General features: G+C 43.0%; 1 protein-coding gene across 6 annotated transcripts in view; it reads left to right on the forward strand.

Annotated features, from left to right (window-relative positions):
• ADGRF5 (adhesion G protein-coupled receptor F5) overlaps nucleotides 1-21,880 on the forward strand; it is a 111,222-nt gene that overhangs the window by 46,214 nt on the left and 43,128 nt on the right. For all 6 annotated transcript variants that reach the window (XM_061196117.1, XM_061196119.1, XM_061196118.1 and 3 more), the window contains 2 exons: nucleotides 4,935-5,060; nucleotides 17,214-17,268. In XM_061196117.1, the coding sequence (XP_061052100.1) occupies nucleotides 4,959-5,060; nucleotides 17,214-17,268 (157 nt within the window). In that variant the 5' untranslated portion in view covers nucleotides 4,935-4,958. The remainder of the gene's footprint in view (nucleotides 1-4,934; nucleotides 5,061-17,213; nucleotides 17,269-21,880) is intronic.

Raw genomic sequence — 21,880 nt, forward strand, 5'->3', positions numbered from 1 at the left:
TGTGCTTCGTGGGCACGATCTCTAATCTTTACAACAATGCTGCAAAGCGGGTACTGTGATCCCCATTATTCACATCAGGAAACTGAGGCTCCATGGGGTTAAGTGTCTCACCAACAGTTACTAAGTGATGGAGCTGGAATCAGAACATAGGCCCGTTTTGCATCAAAGCTAGTGCTCTTTCCGCTACAGTCTATTATAGGAAGGAGAGAATCACTGGACCCCTAATGTCATTACATTCATTTTCTTTCCAAGTCAGAGCAAAAAATAGCTCTGCCTTCTCTGTTGATGGTGATTGCTCAGGAGAACAATGCACTCCCAGGGACCGTGGCTGAGCCTTCATCACAGTGGTTGGACAAGCTGACCAAGGCAACGTCCACAAGGAGTTCAAGGGACAGCTAAACATCGCCCTTTGGGCTGCTTTGTTCCCTTTAAACAGAGACAAGGGCCTCTGCTTGTGCTCTTCTCCTTTGCCTGGGATTCTCTTTTCTTGCCCCGTTATACATTAAAGCATTGCCCATCCTTCAGGGTCTGGCTGGCGACCTCGGTCACTCCCAAACTCACCCAACTTCCCCCTGTCCAACTTCGTCCAGTCATCTCATCCCTTCACACTGCAGTTCACTTTGGAGACAGGCCAAGTTGGGGGCGATTGTCACTCTGTTACTTACTAGCTGGGTGGCCTGGGTCAGTTCGGTAACCTCTCTGAGAGCCTTCACGTTCTCATCTATGAATTAGGATTAAAACACCTACCTCACAGGCTTATTGTGAGAGGCAAATTAAATGAATGAACATATTAATTGCACTGAGGGCTGTGCCTGGTACCTAGTAGGCATTTAGTAAATAGCGTCTTTTAAGCTTACATTTTTTCTTCCAGTTTCTGTTTCATGCCTTCCCGATGAGATTGAGAACTTCTTAGGGACAAGGACCATGTCAATTCATGAATGCGTAGCACGAATTTAGGCCTACAGAAAGTTCTCAATGTTTGTTGGTTCGTAATTGTGCACCATGATTGATTCTACGTGAGATATATAATACAACCTCAAATAACAGACTTGGCTGCTTAATTGCATCAAAAACTATTGGGTAGATCACATTTGAGTCCATACTCCCATGGAACCATTCATTCATCCACCATTGATTGACTGCCTCCTAAATGCATCCCCCTTAAGATTCTGTTTCTACATAGTTTCTTTAGTAGACAGAGGACTATAGGCTGGTGATGGAAAGTGACAGGAGTGTGGATAGAGCAATGGGATGCTGAAAACGTGGACCTGCAGACCTCAAACCTCCCTCTGCATCAGAAACAGCTGGGACAGATACAGATGCTCAGCTCCCTACCCTGCCAGAAATGTTAATTCAATTGGTCTGGCATGATATTAAAACAACAAATAAACCAATGAAAAGAGGAAAAAAAAAAGAGAAATTCCCCCAGGTGCTTGTTCTGATGTGCAGCCAGGGGTAAGAACCATTTAAGCAGATGATGCTCAAATACTCCAGGGAACTTCCTTCCAGGGTGGTGGTACCCAGGCGATGTTAAGGGGAGGGGCTGTGCTCAGGGAGCAAGCCAGGGGCAGAACCCTGGACTGCAGGAAGGACGAGGCACCTGGGCAGAGGCTGATCAAATGTGGGCTTGCTTTCACCTATTGCCTTCCTTCTCCCCAGGAGGAGCCAAGGAGAGTATCGAGGCTGGGGTCCCCAGGGGAGAGGGGCCGAGAACACCAGAGAGCACAGGAGGGCGGAGCTGTGTAGAGCTTAGGAAATCATTTCCAGAATGAGTCTCACGTTCTGAAATCTTTTAAGAGGCAGATTTCTGCCTCTGCTTGTCTCTGAAATCATTTCCAGAACGAGTCTCACGATTGCCCTATTTATACGGAGCTTGGAATCATAAATTGATGATGACATTGGGTCATCAGACCACACAGATGTGGCCATTTCAAGAACAGGCTTCTAAACTTGCAAGGTGTACAAGCCTCTTGACTCCTCCTCCCACCCCTTCGATCAAATCGCGGCAGCTCAGGGCTAATGAAGGGTTTCCTGGAAACCAGTTGATTTGAAGCACTGGTTGTTTCGAAGATTTGGGAGAACTGTTCCCTGATGTGTTTCAGGTCAGTTTCACAATGAATGTTCCTGGTGCACATCCCTCCAAAAGAGAATGTTGTTAAAGACTGCTCCAAGGAACCCAGACCCTCGTCCTCCAAGTGCAGTGATGCTGAGAATCCTGGCGACTTCTTCCCAGCATATGAGGCATATGATGTCAGGGTGCTTGATTTCCCTCCCCCTCTCTTCTAACTTCACAGACAGGAAAACAGAGTCTGAGGAGCCAGGAAGTTGCTCATCACCCCAGGGTTACTACTGAGGATGAGGTCATATCTCCCAGCTTTTTCTAAGATACAGCAGGCTCATATAGGTTGGTGAGTTTTAGTAGACAGTGTCCAGCATTTATAATTTAAAAGGAGAAAGAAATTGGAAATGACATCAGATATTTTTCTTTCTCTTTCTGCCTCTGCTTGTCTCTGAGTTTCTTAGTTGTGGTCTGCCATTTACTCCAGGAATTTGGAATAAATATAAACTTCTCAGGGATTTGCAATTAAAGGGGCCCTACTGAAGATATATTGCCTTGATGTGGGGTGCTACTCTGGGCTTTTCGTTGGATGGATTTAGATTCTCTTCCCTGTTAGCCAAGTTAAACAGCCTCCATTAGCTTCCTCACTGATGAGAACAGCTGGACGGTTACTGAGATGTTATTGATATAGGTGAGAATAGTGTGTCTTCAGAAGGCTCTCCCCAAACATGGCAGGAGCCCTAAAAACTGAACTGATCTTCAGCTGGTATCACTGTTCAGATTGGTCAGGCTCGCGCCATATTGGTTGTCAAATATTTCTCATATTACCTCTCCCTCAAAATGATGGCCTTCTTCTTTCAAGTGGTGGACCCGCCCTTCACCCTTACCATGTAACTGATGACTGTATGTAGCTGTTATCTCTCTTCTGTATCCAGAGAACATCCCCTCCCCACAGTTCTTCCTACATCTGTATTTCTACTGAATTGTGATTTTGTGGCCACAAAATAGGTCAACAGAGAAAAGGATGTCAATTTCATCAAGAACTATGTCCAGGGAGGTTGGGGGAAGATGGGGACAGTGGACAGTATTGGACAGTGGCTATTATACAAAAGGACCAGACATGACCATTTAGGTTGTGACCATTTATTTGGTCATTATCATGACCAAGATAATCCTTGCTAACTGTGACAAAGGCCAACATTGGGAAACGAGAGAAAGATGTGGAGTCAGCTTGAATTCCTTTAATACCTGAGTCCCTCCACGGCTGTCACGTACTAAGGGAGGCTCATTAACTATTCAGTTACTAACTCTCGTCTCCTTGCCTCAAAATGGAACCAGCCAATACAGTGCACTAAGTCAATGCCTAAAAAGATTAAATTCCCTCCAAAATACCCGATTCATCCCCAAAACAGCTGTTCTCCCCAGGCTAAATCAGCCTGCTCCACACTCACAAAAGCCTACTCCCTTCAACAAGGAATGAGTGGTTATGTTTTCCCTGCAGTAGATGCATCTGGTCTTAAATATATATTCCTGTTACCCAAATTGCAAAGCATTTTCCAAAAGCCATTGCGTTGTAGAATTTTAAAAATGTATTTGATTGCCAGGGCCTTATTCTTCCTTCTTTTCCACTGGGGAAGAGAAAGAGGAGGCAGTGACAGCTGGTGATTGAAACACAATCCTCCCTGGCATGTAAGTCTTGGCTATCTCTCCATGTGTTATCCTGGCCAGGTCCCCTGGTGCCCCCGGCAACGCCTGGACCAAGGGCTGTCCTTCTTGATGGCTGCCCTCTGGATTCCACTAAGGTCAGGGTGAAACCATTGCAGCCGGCATCCCTGGAGCTCTGCATGGCTTTTAGTCACATCTGAGCCTCAGAGAAGTCTGCGAGAGAATTAGAGGAGGTCTAAGCATCCCCATTTCATAGATGAGCAAACTGGATGCAGAGAAGTGTCAAGGATGCAATTAGTTTGTAGTCATCCTGGATCCTAACCCATATCTCCTTAGTCAAGTATTCTTTTCACAAAAACACATGGACATAAAAATGTCAGTAAGGACAGGAATCTACACAAAGTAGTGTGTCGTGGTCCTCAGACCCATGAGAGGTGGGATTATTCCACGTGATACTCTAACTTTCAAATGCAACAATGATTAATCTGGTCGCTGAAAAACTTTGTTTTCGTTACCAGCATTGCAAAGAGATAGCTATTAAAAATCAATATATTGAGATATATTATATATCAATATTCCATATTATACACTCTAAAAATCTCTAAAATACAGCTTGTATTTTTATGACTAAGTCCAGGATTTTTCATACTAATGGGTCATAGCCCATTAATGTGGGTCATAAAGTCAATGTAATGGTTTCCTGCCAGAATTAAAAGAAAAAAATAGTGTAAGATAATAGAATAGAATTGAAAATATCAGAGTGTTTTGCACATAGCAAAGGAAAGTACTGTTCTCTGAATCCTTTTGTTCATATGCTATGTACTGAACCACAAGGTTAAAAGTATTTTGTACTGAGTAGTGTTTCCCTTTTTCTTGCTTTCCCTCTCTTTCCTCTTTCTCCTTTCTCTTTCCTTCTCTCTCTCCTTCTCTATGTCTCTAGGAAAGGTACCCAAACATCTGCCATCTTTGTCCTGTTTGCAGGTACCATCCCCAGCCCTCCCAACCCCCATCCTTCCTAACATCATCCTTCCCTCACCCGGGGTCTGGAGCAGACACTGTTCTCTACAGTTGATGTATTTATGCTCTTTCCTTTCTCCCCTTCACCGAAAAGGTCCTTTTGTAGTGCAAACTTTGAGACAGGGTTTGCTAGTTCTTTCTGGGGTTGATAAATGAATTACTGTATCTCTAAACCATCTTATTTCCATTTCAGGCAAGGCAACTCAAACTTGAAGACATGAAATCCCCGAGGAGAACCACTTTGTGCTTCATGATTATTGTGATTGTTTCTTCCCAAGCTACACTGAACTTGAATTTAGAGTCTATTGTTTATCCTTCGGTGAGTAAATCCTGCTGTAAATGTCTGCTGTGAGTAAATGTCTGCTGTATTTTCCCTGTCACATTTTTCTGATTTCCTGGGAATGTCACAGACGGAAATTGCTTTAAACAAATGTTTAGGGTCTTTGAGAAAATGTCACAAATGGTGGGAGGGGGTGGTGAACATAAATGGATGTTAAGGTATCTACTGGGCTACAACTTGCCACACTCTGAAATCAGTGATAGTGTCAAGGGAACATCCTCCTGGCTTCCCTCCTTAATGAATTTGCCACTTCTAGGCCTGAAGCTCTACCCTGTGAAACTGACAACAACACCTATAAAGCAGATTTTGAGGACTGAGCGGGACCTATGTTCTCAAAGGATTCACTTGAACACGAGCATCAGACTACAACACATTTCAAAAGGTGTTAATTTGTGTCTGTGTTATAATCACAGACTGATATAGTTGAAAGGGCCATAGATATCATCCAAGCTTTTTGCTAACAAATTAGCCAGGTCGTTTACCTTTGGGAAGTTAATGGGAGTTTAGCTTAACTCAAGAGGGTGATAAGTACCCCCTTGTTCCTTGTGGGAGTCCTTGGGATCTTCTTTCCTTAGGCTACTCCATGCACCAGAGACAGGACGTGTTACTGGTTATGAAATCTCACGAGACTGATGTGATTCTCTCTGTGTCTCAGTTTTCTCATCTGTAAAATGATGAAAATAAGAGTATTGATTTACTCATCTTTATGAGAATTAAATTAGTTAATATTTATAAGATGCCTTAGAACTGTGCCTGATACATTTTTTCAACATCTTTATTGGAGTATAATTGCTTTACAGTGTTGTGTTAGCTTCTGCCATACAACAAAGTGAATCAGCTATCTGTGCACATATATCCCCATATCCCCTCCCTCTTGCGTCTCCCTCCCACCCTCCCTATCCCACCCCTCTAGGTGGTCACAAAGCACCGAGCTGATCTCCCTGTGCTATGCGGCTGCTTCCCACTAGCTATCTATTTTACATTCATGCCACTCTCTCCCTTCATCCCAGCTTACCCTTCCCCCTCCCTGTGCCCTCAAGTCCATTCTCTATGTCTGCATCTTTATTCCTGTCCTGCCCCAGTTTCGTCAGAACCATTTATTTTTAAATTCCATATATATGTGTTAGCATATGGTATTTGTTTTTCTCTTTCTGACTTACTTCACTCTGTATGACAGACTCTAGGTCCATCCACCTCACTATAAATAACTCAATTTTGTTTCCTTTTATGGCTGAGTAATATTCCATTGTATATATGTGCCACATCTTCTTTATCCATTTATCTGTCAATGGACACTTAGGTTGCTTCCATGTCCTGGCTGTTGTAAATAATGCTGCAATGAACATTGTGGTACATGACTCTTTCTGAATTATGGTTTTCTCAGGGTATATGCCCAGTAGTGGGATTGCTGGTTCATATGGTAGTTATATTTTTAGTTTTTTAAGGAACCTCCATACTGTTCTCCATAGTGGCTGTATCAATTTACATTCCCATCAGCAGTGCAAGAGGGTTCTCTTTTCTCCACACCCTCTACAGCATTTATTGTTTGTAGAATTTTTGGTGATGGCCATTCTGACCAGTGTGAGGTGATACCTCATTGTAATTTTGATTTGCATTTCTCTAATGATTACTGATGTTGAGCATCCTTTCATGCATTTGTTGGCCATCTGTATATCTTCTTTGGAGAAATGTCTATTTAGGTCTTCTGCCCATTTTCGGATTGGGTTGTTTGTTTTTTTGATATTGAGCTGCATGAGCTGCTTGTAAATTTTGGAGATTAATCTTTTGTCAGTTGCTTCATTTGCAAATATTTTCTCCCATTCTGAGGGTTGTCTTTTCGTCTGGTTTATGGTTTCCTTTGCTGTGCAAAAGCTTTGAAGTTTCATTAAGTCCCATTTGTTTATTTTTGTTTTTATTTCCATTTCTCTAGGAGGTGGATCAAAAAGGATCTTGCTGTGATTTATGTCATAGAGTGTTCTGCCTATGTTTTCCTCTAAGAGTTTTATAGTGTCTGACCTTACGTTTAGGTCTTTAATCCATTTGGAGTTTATTTTTGTGTATGGTGTTAGGGAGTGTTCTCATTTCATTCTTTTACATGTAGCTGTCCAGTTTTCCCAGCACCACTTATTGAAGAGGCTGTCTTTTCTCCATTGTATATTCTTGCCTCCTTTATCAAAGATAAGGTGACCATACATGCGTGGGTTTATCTCTGGGCTTTCTATCCTGTTCCATTGATCTATATTTCTGTTTTTGTGCCAGTACCATACTATCTGGATTACTGTAGCTTTGTATAGTCTGAAGTCAGGGAGCCTGATTCCTCCAGCTCCGCTTTTCTTTCTCAAGATTGCTTTGGCTATGCGGGGTCTTTTGGGTTTCCATACAAATTGTGAAATGTTTTGTTCTAGTTCTGTGAAAAATGCCATTGGTAGTTTGATAGGGATTGCATTGAATCTGTAGACTGCTTTGTGTAGTATAGTCATTTTCACAATGTTGATTCTTCCAATCCAAGAACATGGTATATCTCTCCATCTGTTTGTATCATCTTTAATTTCTTTCATCAGTGTCTTATAGTTTTCTGCATACAGGTCTTTTGTCTCCTTAGGTAGGTTTATTCCTAGGTATTTTATTCTTCTTGTTGCAATGGTAAATGGATGTGGTTCCTTAATTTCTCTATCAGATTTTTCATCATTAGTGTATAGGAATGCAAGAGATTTCTGTGCATTAATTTTGTATCCTGCTACTTTACCAGATTCATTGATTAGCTCTAGTAGTTTTCTGGTAACATCTTTAGAATTCTCTATGTATAGTATCATGTCATCTGCAAACAGTGACAGTTTTACTTGTTCTTTTCCAATTTGTATTCCTATTATTTCTTTTTGTTCTCTGATTGCTGTGGCTAAAACTTTCAAAAGTATGTTGAATAATAGTGGTGAGAGTGGGCAACCTTGTCTTGTTCCTGATCTTAGTGGAAATGATTTCAGTTTTTCACCATTGAGAATGATGTTGGCTGTGCGTTTGTCATTTATGGCCCTTATTATGTTAAGGTAAGTTCCCTCTATGCCTACTTTCTGGAGAGTTTTTATCATAAATGGGTGTTGGATGTTGTCAAAAGCTTTTTCTACATCTATTGAGATGATCATATGGTTTTTCTCCTTCAATTTGTTAATATGGTTTATCACATTGATTGATTTGCATATATTGAAGAATCCCTGCATTCCTGGGATAAACCCCACTTGATCATGGTGTATGATCCTTTTAATGTGCTGTTGGATTCTGTTTGCTAGTATTTTGTTGAGGATTTTTGCATCTATGTTCATCAGTGATATTGGCCTGTAGTTTTCTTTTTTTGTGACATCTTTGTCTGGTTTTGGTATCAGGGTGATGGTGGCCTCGTAGAATGAGTTTGGGAGTGTTCCTCCCTCTGCTATATTTTGGAAGAGTTTGAGAAGGATGGGTGTTAGCTCTTCTCTAAATGTTTGATAGAATTCGCCTGTGAAGCCATCTGGTCCTGGACTTTTGTTTGTTGGAAGATTTTTAATCACAGTCGCAATTTCATTGCTTGTGATTGGTCTGTTTATATTTTCTATTTCTTTCTGGTTCAGTCTTGGAAAGTTGTGCTTTTCTAAGAATGTGTCCATTTCTTCCAGGTTGTCCATTTTATTGGCATATAGTTGCTTGTAGTAATCTCTCATGATCCTTTGTATTTCTGCAGTGTCAGTTGTTACTTCTCCTTTTTCATTTCTAATTCTATTGATTTGAGTCCTCCCTTTTTTTCTTGATGAGTCTGGCTAATGGTTTATCAATTTTGTTTATCTTCTCAAAGAACCAGCTTTTAGTTTTATTGATCTTTGCTATTGTTTCCTTCATTTCTTTTTCATTTATTTCTGATCTGATCTTTATGATTTCTTTCCTTCTGCTAACTTTGGGGTTTTTTTTGTTGTTGTTTTTTTTTCTCTAATTGCTTTAGTTGTAATGTTACGTTGTTTATTTGAGATGTTTCTTGTTTCTTGAGGTAGGATTGTAATGCTATAAACTTCCCTCTTAGAACTGCTTTTGATGCATCCCATAGGTTTTGGGTCGTTGTGTTTTCATTGTCATTTGTTTCTAGGTACTTTTTGATTTCCTCTTTGATTTCTTCATTGATCTCTTGGTTATTTCATAACGTATTGTTTAGCCTCCGTGGGTTTGTATTTTTTACAGTTTTTTTCCCTGTAATTGATATCTAGTCTCATAGCGTTGTGGTCAGAGAAGATACTTGATACAATTTCAATTTTCTTAAATTTACCAAGGCTTGATTTGTGACCCAAGATATGATCTATCCTGGAGAATGTTCCATGAACACTTGAGAAGAAAGTGTATTCTGTTGTTTTTGGATGGAATGTCCTATAAATATCAGTTAAGTCCATCTTGTTTAATGTGTCATTTAAAGCTTGTGTTTCCTTATTTATTTTCATTTTGGATGATCTGTCCATTGGTAAAGTGGGGTGTTAAAGTCCCCTACTATTATTGTGTTTCTGTCAGTGTCCCCTTTTATGGCTCTTAGCATTTGCTTTATGTATTGAGGTGCTCCTATGTTGGGTGCATAAATATTTACAATTGTTATATCTTCTTCTTGGATTGATCCCTTGATCATTATGTAGTGTCCTTCTTTGTCTCTTGTAATAGTCTTTATTTTAAAGTCTATTCTGTCTGATATGAGAATTGCTACTCCAGCTTAGTTTTGATTTCCATTTGCATGGAATATCTTTTTCCGCCCCCTCGCTTTCAGTCTGTATGCATCCTTAGGTCTGAAGTGGGTCTCTTGTAGACAGCATATATGCGGGTCTTGTTTTTTTGGGGGGAATTATTTATTTATTTATTTATTTATGGCTGTGTTGGGTCTTCGTTTCTGTGCGAGGGCTTTCTCTAGTTGTGGCAAGTGGGGGCCACTCTTCATCGCGGTGCGCGGGCCTCTCACTATGGCGGCCTCTCTTGTTGCGGAGCACAGGCTCCAGACGCGCAGGCTCAGTAGTTGTGGCTCACGGGCCCAGTTGCTCCGCGGCATGTGGGATCTTCCCAGACCAGGGCTCGAACCTGTGTCCTCTGCATTGGCAGGCAGATTCTCAACCACTGCGCCACCAGGGAAGCCCCGCGGGTCTTGTTTTTGTATCCATTCAGCCAGTCTACGTCTTTTGGTTGGAGCATTTAATCCATATACATTTAAAGTAATTATCGATATGTATGTTCCTATTACCATTTTCTTAATTATTTTGTGTTTGTTATTGTAGGTCTTTTCCTCCTCTTGTATTTCCTGCCTAGAGAAGTTCCTTTAGCAGTTGTTATAAAGCTGGTTTGGTGGTGCTGAATTCTCTTAGCTTTTGCTTGTCTGTAAAGGTTTTAATTTATCCATCAAATCTGAATGAGATCCTTGCTGGGTAGAGTCATCTTAGTTGTAGGTTTTTCTCCTTCATCACTTTAAATATGTCCTGCCACTACCTTCTGGCTTGCAGAGTTTCTGCTGAAAGATCAGCTGTTAACTTTATGGGGATTCCCTTGTATGTTATTTGTTGCTTTTCCCTTGCTGCTTTTAATATTTTTCCTTGTACTTAATTTTTGATAGTTTGATTAATATGTGTCTTGGAGTGTTTCTCCTTGGATTTATCCTGTATGGGACTCTCTGAGTTTCCTGGACTTGATTATTTCCTTTCCTGTATTAGGGAAGTTTTCAACTATAATCTCTTCAAATATTTTCTCAGTCCCTTTCTTTTTCTCTTCTTCTTCTGAGACTCCAACATAATTCGAATGTTGGTGCGTTTAATGTTGTCCCAGGGGTCTCTGAGACTGTCCTCAATTCTTTTCATTTTTTTTCTCTATTCTGCTCTGTGGTAGTTATTTCCACTATTTTATCTTCCAGGTCACTTATCCGTTCTTCTGCCTCAGTTATTCTGCTATTGATTCCTTCTAGAGAATTTTTAATTTCATTTATTGTGTTTTTCATCATTGTTTGTTTGCTCTTTAGTTCTTCTAGGTCTTTGTTAAATGTTTCTTGTATTTTCTCCATTCTATTTCTAAGATTTTGGATCATGTTTACTGTCATTATTCTGAATTCTTTTTCAGGTAGACTGCCTATTTCCTCTTCACTTGTTTGGTCTGGTGGGTTTTTACCTTGCTCCTTCATCTGCTGCGTATTTCTGTGTCTTCTCATTTTGCTTAACTTACTGTGTTTGGGGTCTCCTTTTCACAGGCTGCAGGTTCGTAGTTCCCATTGTTTTTGGTGTCTGTCCCCAGTGGCTAAGGTTGGTTCAGTGGCTTGTGTAGGCTTCCTGGTGGAGGGGACTTGTGCCTGTGTTCTGGTGGATGAGGCTGGATCTTGTCTTTCTGGTGGGCAGGACCACGTCCGGGGGTGTGTTTTGGGGTGTTTGGGAACTTAGTATGATTTTAGGCCACCTCTCTGCTAATGGTTGGGGTTGTGTTCCTGTCTTGCTAGTTGTTTGGCATGGGGAGTCCAGCACTGGAGCTTGCTGGTCGCTGAGTGGAGCTGGGTCTTAGCGTTGAGACGGAGGTCTCTAGGAGAGCTCTTGACAATTAATATTACGTGGGGCCAGGAGGTCTCTGGTGGACCAATGTCCTGAGCTCAGCTCTCCCACCTCAGAGGCTCAGGCCTGACACCTGGCCAGAGCACCAAGACCCTGTCAGCCACACAGTTTTTAATTCTTCTGATTTCCCACAGCTCTACTTCCCATCTGTGATTCAGCCAGTCTCACAGCTGCTAGTGTTGGAGGCTCTCCTGCAGAGGCGGGGGGTGGCTGTGGCTCACTGCGGGGACAAGACACTGGCAGCAGAAGTTCTGGGAAGTACTCTTTGGTGTGAGGCCTCCCGTAGTCCCGATAATATAGTTTTTACTTCTGCGGTAAATCTTTTCAGCAGCAGTGAGCAGAGCCAGGAATACGCTTGGTCAACAAAATAATGTTGAACACAGTCCTCTTAAAATCTGACTGCAGCATCAATAAAAGTAAAAGTATAATGATGGAGCAGAAAAGGAAATTATAAAACAGAATTTTGGAGACAAGAAGACAAATAGTCAACCAGCAATCAGATTGGAAAACTCAGGAAAGCTGAATCTTAAGCCAACAGTGGAGAAAGCTAGCTTAATATTCATCAAAATGTCCAAGAATTGATGAAACTCTCTGAAAGTGGGGCATGAAGAGAATGCTGATACAAGGAGACTGGTTGAAGGATGTGTGAAAAGTGGTGGGGTCCCTATATCCCCTCTCCCATGCCATGCACCTGGGCAAGTTGCCCTTCCTCCACCCTGGCAGAAGTCTGGAAGTTTATTCTCTGGAGAGGGTAAAATGCAGGGTCCCTTTATCTGATACACTCGAATATAGTCACAGATGTATTCTTCCAGAAGCAGAAACACTCACGACTGACTCACACAGGTTACATGAGATTTTCTCCAACAGGCATTCGGAAAAAAAGAAAAGAAATAAGAGTCCTGACCGCCCTCCATCCACTGGCCCAGTAAACTCCTTGTGCCTGATACATGTTTAAAAAGGCTCTATCGGTGTTTGCTATTATGATTTCTCCTCTTGTAATAGTATTTTTTTCTACTGACTTTTAAAAATACTTTAGTGCTACTTTATCCAGTCTGTCACTATTGTTAGAGCTTCGCTGGTAGATTTTACCATGATAAAATGTCTCTTTTTGCCCTGTTTGGTACTTTTCAATTTTAATTCTTTGTCTTATATTCCAATGGTCAGTTCTGTTTTTTTTTTTTTTTTTTTTTTTTTTTTTTTTTTTCTCATTGTTGATCCAGTAATTTCACTTCTTTTTTTTTTTTTTTTTTTAAATTTTATTTATTTATGGCTGTGTTGGGTCTTAGTTCCTGTGCGAGGGCTTTCTCCAGTTGTGGCAAGTGGGGGCCACTCTTCATCGCAGTGCGCGGGCCTCTCACTATCGCGGCCTCTCTTGTTGCGGAGCACAGGCTCCAGACGCGCAGGCTCAGCAGTTGTGGCTCACGGGCCCAGCTGCTCCGCGGCATGTGGGATCTTCCGGGACCAGGGCTCGAACCCGTGTCCCCTGCATTGGCAGGCGGATTCTTAACCACTGCGCCACCAGGGAAGCCCCCAGTTCTGTTTTTTATTTGTGTTTACCTGATCTTTGTTCTTTATTTTTTGTTTAGCTTTCAGTATGTTCCTTTGTTTTACTGGTTCTCTTATAAACAAGGAATGTTTGAGGTTCTTTTTTTTTAATCTGACTGTGATTTGGGGAGTATAATTTATTCACATTTGATGTCATATTTAAAATGCTTGCTCTTACTTTCAGGATGTTGTTTTATGAGTTTATGCATTTCCTTCCTCTCTTCTGTTTTTGTGTCTTTCTTTGTTTGGACCTAGGTTTTGTCTTTTTTGTTTCTCTCATGACTTGGGAGGTATACTTTGTATGTCTTCTTCCAAACTCTGATATGCAAGATACAGCCCATGCAATCATATGCAGCAGCTTGCTCTTATAAATAGAGGAGGGAAACATTACTTTTCCTGTGAGTTTGCACAGTCAGTACAGAGCTCTACTTACCCCAAGCATGTGGGGAGAAAGCTGGAGCCTGAAGTGACCTCAGCAATGGGGTCAGCCTTACCTCTGTTCCAGAGTTTCCCAGTGTTCCTAGCTGCTGCAGTGCCCTCCCACTGGGCCAGCTCGGCCCTCATCACAGCATCCTTAACAAAGCCCCTCCATCTGCCTCGTGGCCCAGGCTGATCAGGGGATAGGCCTCCCAGGACTGCGGGTGGAACTTTAAATTTGTCTTCCTGAAAGCTCCCACCACCATGCCAAAAGGCCCCAATTGTCCCCCCTAGATCTGCCTTCAAGATATAATGTCTTCATCCAGCCTAGAGGCTGAAGACCTCCATTGGAGAGGTGCCCTTGAACCTGCCTTATCAGCTCATGCTGCCCTAAGCTGCCACTCAGCTCCCACTTCTACCATTTTAAAAGCAACATGGGGTGATGAGCTTTTAAAAAAAACTGTGGTAAATACAAAATTTACCATCGTCACCATTTTTAAGTGTATAGTTCAGTAGTGTTAAATATATTCACATTTTTGTGCAGCCAATCTGCAGAACCATCTTGCAAAACTGAAACTCTGTATCCAGTAAACAATACCTCCCTAGCTCTGCACCCCCTAGTTCCTGGAACTCACTGTTCTACTTTCTGTCTCTGTGATTTTGGCTACTCCAAGTACCTCATACAAGTGGAATCATACAGTATTTGTCTTTTCATGACTGCCTTATTTCACTTAGAATAATGTCCTAAAAATATATCTATGTTGTAGTATGCATCACAATTTCTTTCCTTTCTTAAGTCTGAATATGGATCCATTGTATGTATACCCTACTTTGATGATCCATTTATCCATCAAATGGATCGTATGGTAGTTTTTTTAAAATTAATTAATTTATGTATTTATTTTTGGCTGTGTTGGGTCTTCGTTGCTGCTCGCAGGCTTTCTCTAGTTGTGGCGAGCGGGGGCTACTCTTCGTTGCGGTGCGCGGGCTTCTTATTGCGGAGCATGGGCTCCAGGCGAGCGGGCTTCAGTCGTTGTAGCACGAGGGCTCAGTAGTTGTGGCCCGTGGGCTCTAGAGCACAGGCTCAGTAGTTGTGGCACACGGGCTTCGTTGCTCCGTGGCATATGGGATCTTCCCAGACCAGGGCTCAAACGTGTGTCCCCTGCATTGGCAGGTGGATTCTTAACCACTGCGCCACCAGGGAAGCCCCTAAAAAAGCAGTTTTCTTCACCCGATTCTAGACCTGCTAAATCGGATTAGGGGAGGGAGGGAGGTGATCTTTATGCTCACAAAGATTTGAAATGCTCTGCACGAGAGGATTGAAACGTACCTTGATTTTAACCCACAACTGCTGGCAGCAAGTCCTTAATTTTTTAACACCCCTGGAAAATGGGAGAAATGAAACCTCAGCTTGGGAGAGCTTCCCAAAGGTGACCACCAGTAGTCACCTTCTCCTGGGCTGAGTTCCCCAGCAGCAAGCCATGAAGAGTAGACAGAGAAAGCTTCCCGGTGGCTCCCCTTCCCCACCCCCAAGCCCCAGGGAGGATGGAGGCAGCAAGGCAGCGGAAGAACCTTTCCTTCTGCCCAGGCACAGAGCCAGAGAAAGCTCCAGGGCAAGCCACGCAGGAACCAGCCCTATACATTGACTTTGTTATTTCTTGGTTTCTGCACATTTCGGTAGACCTGAAATAATCTCATTGCAAACGAAGCAGCACCCTGGGCTTTGGAAATTCTAATCATCAGCCATCATTCCTCTGTTCATTTCTTCAAGAACATTTGTGAACTCTCAGGTCCCTCCACAGTTCCTGTGAATGTGAATACTAGTCGTTGAAAAGAAGGAGGGGGTAGAGGAGACAATAGAGAAAGAAAGAGAAAAGGCACTAGTTAAGAGATACTGGGTCACCGAGAGGAACCCAGTTCCCCCACAGTTTCTGGGGTATCTCCTGATAAGACGATGCCATGCCTACGTGGATAAGCGCAAACTTAGGATGCAGGCTAGCTGGGTTTGAGTCCTGATTCTGCCATTTCAAGGCTGTGTGACCTTAGGCAAGTTATTTGACCTCTCTGCGCCTGTGTTTTCTCATCCGTGAAATACAGATAATAACGGTATCTATGCCTTAGATTGTCATGAGGATTAAATAAATAAGCACACACCAAGTACTTAACAGTGCCTGGCACAGGGTGTTGAAGAAGTCTTAGGAATTATTATTTTTGTTATCATTATGATGTGAGATAACTAGGAAAAAATGGTAGAGACCACAGATGGCAGAGCTCTCTCTCTCTCGGGTGGTGTTCATTGGTGTGTGGGGTTCATGGTAAAGCACACACCCTGGAGGGCAGGGGTTATCTGGCTCTTCTACTGAGACTTAAGGAAGTTTGGATTGGGAAACACATCATAGGAAAATTCACTTGGAAGCAGGGATGTGCTAGGAGCCCCATATCAGGTCAAGGTAAGGTTATAAGCTACGGAGTTGGCAGTGAACTCAGCAGCAAAGCCAATCAATGTCAGTTCTTAAACAAAGAAGCCACATGATGACAGTAGATGAGCTTTATGGAGATGAAGCAAGTGGCAGTATGCAAATAGGGGGGGTCCATGTAAATGGTGCCCCCAGAACAGCGTGATGCCCTGTCCCAGAATGGCACTTACTCTGTCACCAAAACTATTCTAGTGTTTTACATTGATTAATCATTTGCTCCTCACAACAACCTCATGAAGTAAGCTATTTTTATCCCTCTAGTTTAGGTGAGTACTGAGGCACTGAGAGGTTAAGTAACTTGCCCACGGTCACACAGCCATTTTATGGCAGAGTTAGGATTTGAATTCAATTTCTGCAGAGTCCTTATGCTTAATTATTGTACTATATGATCTAACTAACATTTATTAAGAGCTTACTATGTTCCACGTTGCGGTTGGCTTATTTCTCATAACAATTCTATCAGGCCAGCACTATTATTATTCCATTTTACAGAAAAGAAAACTGAGGCTCAGAGAGGACGAGTAACTTCCTCAAGGTCGCGTAGCTAGTAAGGGCCTGTACCCAGGCATTCTGGCTCTAGAGCTGGCTCTCAAAGCCCCCGCCTCAGAAGGCAACCATCGAACCATCTAGGAGAAAAAGGGCCAGAGGAGGAGAAAATAATTTCTAAGCGTGCACAATCTAAACAGCCCTAATGCTGCAGAAATATTGCGGTGGGGACAGGCTGAGTGTGGAGGAGAGGTCGTGAGACTCGTCTAAAAGGTCATGCGAATGACTCAGGGTTCAAGTCTCAGTACAGTGGAGGACAGCACCATTTATATTTCTTGACAAGCCTCAGGCTGCAGGAACTCTGAGAAACTCAGATAGGCTGATTTCTTCCGCTCCTGCATCTAGAGACTGGTCTATAAAAAGTCGATGCCCAGATCATACCACAGAGACGAATCCATTTCATTTCCCCGACCCTTCAATCACCGGTTGCCCGCCATCCCCGGGGCACAAGATGCTGACCCGGAATCTGCAGCCCTACCCTCAGCTTGAACATCCCGGGGCACGTGAACAGAGAACCATCGTGAAAAGACGTCTCTAACACTCACTGACTATTTTCTAAAATGTTCTTTCAGCTTCTCCGTGAACACGAACTAGCAGGGGAGGACCCAGTAAGGCAAAAACGAGCCGGTATGTAACCCTTTGCTTGGCCATTTTTCTAGTAAATCCCATCAAATGACATTTGTTGTAACTTTCTGAAACACTGGGATCCACATAATTCAGTCTCTGAGCGTCTCAGGGTTCAATTTCTAGAAGTAACTGCAAAGGAACTGCATTCTCTATCAAATGACATTAAAGGGATCTTATCAGCACATTCAAGGCTCGTGTCCTTTCCCATCACCTCTCCTCAGAGCCTGAAGATTTCCCCGAGGCCCCTTCCTTCAGCTGCCCTCCACCACCACCAAAAAGCCTGCTTCTCTCTTCTCAACCCAGCAGCCTTGCCTTTTTTCTTTTTTCTTTTCTCTTAACCTCGTCTCCTCTCACTCAGCACTTTATTTTGTGGATCAATTGAATCGCTAGACCCAAGTCCTTTTCTGCCTGTCACTCCAGTTTCCCACTGAATTCCAAAGAAGCTGTCTGGAAAACACAGGCCTCTGCCCTTTGGAGGGTTGGGGGCAGGTGAGAGCTGTGAGCACCTGCATGCTGGTCCTCAGTGTCTCCTCCCTCGTGTGGGACCCTGAGCAGGTGGGTGCATCCGGAGGCTGCGTTTTCCAAGGACCAGCTCCTTCTTCCACCACAGCAACGTTGCAGAAGCATCAAGCTGATTTTCTCATTTCCCTGCAGAAAATCCTTCAAGGGCTGCCGATTGCTTTGGAGATAAAATCTGATTATCCGCTCACTGGACCCTATGTGCTTTCCCACTCACTGTCCTCCTGCTGCTTTTCACAGAGTCTGTATCCCACCCACCCCACTGCCCTTTGCTTGTCTGGGGGACTCAATTCACATAGGCTCCTGCCCTGGAAGGTCTTCCATCAATTCCCCAGACAGGGAGGGTCTGTTTTCCTGGGTTCCCCTTACCCACAATACATCCTCGTAGCCCAACATTTATCCCAATGCATTGTAATTCTTTTGCTTCCTGTTTGCCACTCCCAGGAGACACGAGCTCCCTTGAACCCTCTTCCTCTCTGCAGCCTGGCATGTAGCCCAGTGTCCCAAAAGATGAGTGAACAAATAAAGAGAAGGCGTGTCTCTGTCATAGCCGCCCCTGTGTGAGTTCAGAGGATATGTTCCTTTTTGCTAAGAGTCTGCTGGCTTCGTGGCTGGGCCAACCGTCTAGAAACTTCTTCACTTGTAACATTGGGACTGAATCCTTTTCCAGGCGTGTTGGGACTTGGTCTGTTCAGTCTGGTGGTCTAAAAGAGACTTTAGGCTGCCAGAGGGAGCAGGCTTGCCCCGAGGGCAGGATAAAGGCGTCCGGTAGAGCCCTTTACAGGGCCATAACAAGATCAGCCTGCTGCCCCGTGCGTGAAATGAGAATTCAACCATATTGTATTAAGCTCTTGAAATGCTCGCCGCAAGTTCATACCATTGGTCCTCTCTCTTTCCCTTCCTTCCCTTTTTTTTCTATTTTAACCTTGTTTTATATCCCTGTGGGATCCTCACTTGCCCTCCTCTCCTTCCCTAAAGTGATCTACAGCACAGACTGTACTTCCTGTGCTTTAAAACAAACATTATCACCTCTACCCCCTCCCTGACAACCCCTTGAACCCTCCCACCCCCATGACAGGAACAGGACCAGAGATGTCCCCACTCAATATTTTGAAAGACTTTCCTTCTTAAAATCAAACCACTTGAGCTAATTTCCAGCTCCAGGTTCTGTCAGCTTCTTCCAGGGTTCAGGCTGCCACCTGCCTCGGGACCAGGTTGGTGACCCTACACCTGGAAAAGTAACATCTTTCTGCACTTCCTGGCCTAGCTATTTATGATCCTTAGTGACAGCATGAGAGGTTAGCCCTCAGAGAGGAAACCACTTCCACTTCTAATGATTTGACATTCCAAAATTTTTCCAGACGTGCTTTCATTAAAAACAGTCACGATGATGATAAATCACCATGAAAACATGTTTTCCATTTTTTATACATGGTTTGGGCCTCTAGGGTCACTTTGGAAGTGTTAATGACTCAACCCATCATCTGCAGAAGAGGGATTGGCCTTGGTACTTGTACAAAATCACTGGAGTAAGAACTGGTCATGGAAAAGCCCAGGCACTAGGCCTCAGATACTCAGAATATAAGTTGCAATTAAGAGCATCGCTCTCCAGGAAAACTAGGAAAGCAAGCAATAGGAAGGTTACATTCAGCAGATGGCACACAGAAGTGTCTGTGTTCTGGAACCTTCATGCCAGAAAGGGACAAACAAAGTTTCCAAGAGAAAGAGAATTCTCAAAAGGAACTTCCTTTTGAGGCACTGGACCAACTCTTTAGAGCTTTAAAGTTTGATCCTTTAAAGGTAGGATCAATACTCACATTTATTCTCAGAGCTATGGACTTCTTCCTCTACCACATATTATGTATCACAAATATATCACACACATCCAAACACACACACATATATATACATACATACAAATATACAAATATATTTTTACTGTACAGGGTTGTTGAGAGGATTAAATAATATTATGTACTTATTTTTTAAATGTTAATATAGTTATCTGGGGGGTTATTTGATGTTTTTATTTGTTTTAATGGTTTTTAAAATTAAAAACAAATTTAATTGATTGATTTATAAAAATATTGCATTTGACAGAGCCTGAAATATCCCTGGCACAGAGAAGGTTTTGTAGCACTACTGAAGGCAGGAGGTTGGATGCCACAATATTAGCATTTTAGGAAAACTATTTCAAAACTCTGTGGGGGCAGAGAAACCTTCACCAAAAACTCGGAGGCCAGAGGCAAGAAGAGTATGAACCTGCTTGTTAGTGGCTATTGGGGAGCAGAGGGAAATAAGCATCCGTCAAAGCCTCCAGAATTCTGTCCTGATTCCACCAGGAAGTGGATTCTATACCAGCCGAGAGGCTGGCACAGAGAAGGCATTGGTGGAAGTCATCTGAGGTGAAAATTTGCCAGATGGTTACGGTTGAAGGAATTAGGTGAAGAGGTTAGTGCCGGGAGACCAGCAAGGATGCTCAGCAATGTGGACCGTCATCGGCCCTGGTACCTGGAATGACGTTAGGAAAGGAACATGGCGAACGCTTGTGAGAGACATTTTGAGAATTGGGTCAAAAGGACTTGGGGACAGACTTGACATGGGGGTGACAGGAGGGATGATCTATATGATACTTGGGGGTGCACAGACCCGGGTGACTGGGGAGGTGGAGGCCACAGGTAGAAGCCGGAGCTGGAATGAAAATCTTATTTTGGAAGTACAACAGTCAGTGGGAAATTTAGTCTTAAGGGCGATCTTCACAGGGGACTGAAAGCAGAAGTTTCTTGGGAATTCCCTGGGGGTCCAGTGATTAAGGCTCCATGCTTCCACTGCAGGGGGCACGGGTTCGATCCCTAGTTGGGGAATTAAGATCCTGCATGCTGCATGGTGCGGCCAAAAATAAATGAAGTGCCGGGATGGACTGATTTTAAAGCTTTTTTTTTTTTAAAAAAAGAGGCTTCTTAGGTTGGAAGTAACGCAAATGTGTCCTCAGCATCAATTATGAAGTTCCCCATGTCAGATTTCTGAGCTTAACTGGGAACGTGTCTTGGGTCCTGGGCTGAAGAGTCCCCACTGGTTCTTCTTCTTTGGTTTCAAAAGGAATGGCTGGTAGGAGAAAGGGAGACCCAGGATGTCCTAAGCCCGAGCTGGAGGCACTTAACATCTTCACAGATTCAGTGAGAGCAAGGTTCCTACCAGATTGGGTTGCCAGCTGCCAGCTCGGATATCCTGACCTTTCTGCAGACCTGCAGCCCGGCCGGGTGTGCTGTCTCTTTTTGATCCGTGTTCAGGAAATGCTGTGCATTCTCCAGGTTGAGGAACAGATTTGGGGATTTTCCTGGCTTTAATCTTTCTTATGATAACTTGTGGCATTTCGTGCTCTGAGCAGGCAGTAATGGTGGCAAAGTAAGAAGAGAAGGCTGGTGCTCTCTGCCTGGTGGGGATTTTTTTTGCTTACCTATCTCAAAAGTGAGACCTGATTGACTGGAAGAGAATTAGGTTTAGTTGACCTACCAGCAGATGGCTGCATAGATGATAATCCTTTCACTTATTATGATCAGTATTATTATTTCTACACGCTGTTTCAGAATGGCTATTATATGCCAGGCAATTTGCTGGGGGTCTTCATACCCCGACTCCTTAACAACAAATTCTGCAGAGAAAATAGTACTCCTAATTTACAGGTGAGCAAAGCATGGCTCACAGGGGTTCAGTAGCCTCCCAGGTGAGAGGGCATTTACCCCAGCTCTCTCTGGCTCCAAGTCCTAGCTCATAGTTAAGAGTCAGAGTTTTCAACATGACTTTCTGGATCTTGCCTGTGAGATTCCGTGCCATGATTTTTTTTTTTTTTTTTTAGCAAAGAAGTGTTTTTAATATTTAATTAGTATACATTTATTAAGCACCTATTGGGCACAAAAAACATAAAACATGCTGACTGCTGCTATCAACTTTTAATCTGGTTGTAAGGATAGGATATGCACGCACCATAAGTTAAATTCAAAGTTTGTAATATCAAAAGCAAAGTCATCCCATACCGGGAGCCTGAAAAAGGCAAAGCTACTGCCTAGAAAATGGTAGGAGCTACAGAGAGATA

Source organism: Eubalaena glacialis, chromosome 7 (genome assembly GCF_028564815.1).
Source record: "Eubalaena glacialis isolate mEubGla1 chromosome 7, mEubGla1.1.hap2.+ XY, whole genome shotgun sequence".
Lineage (NCBI taxonomy): Eukaryota > Metazoa > Chordata > Mammalia > Artiodactyla > Balaenidae > Eubalaena > Eubalaena glacialis.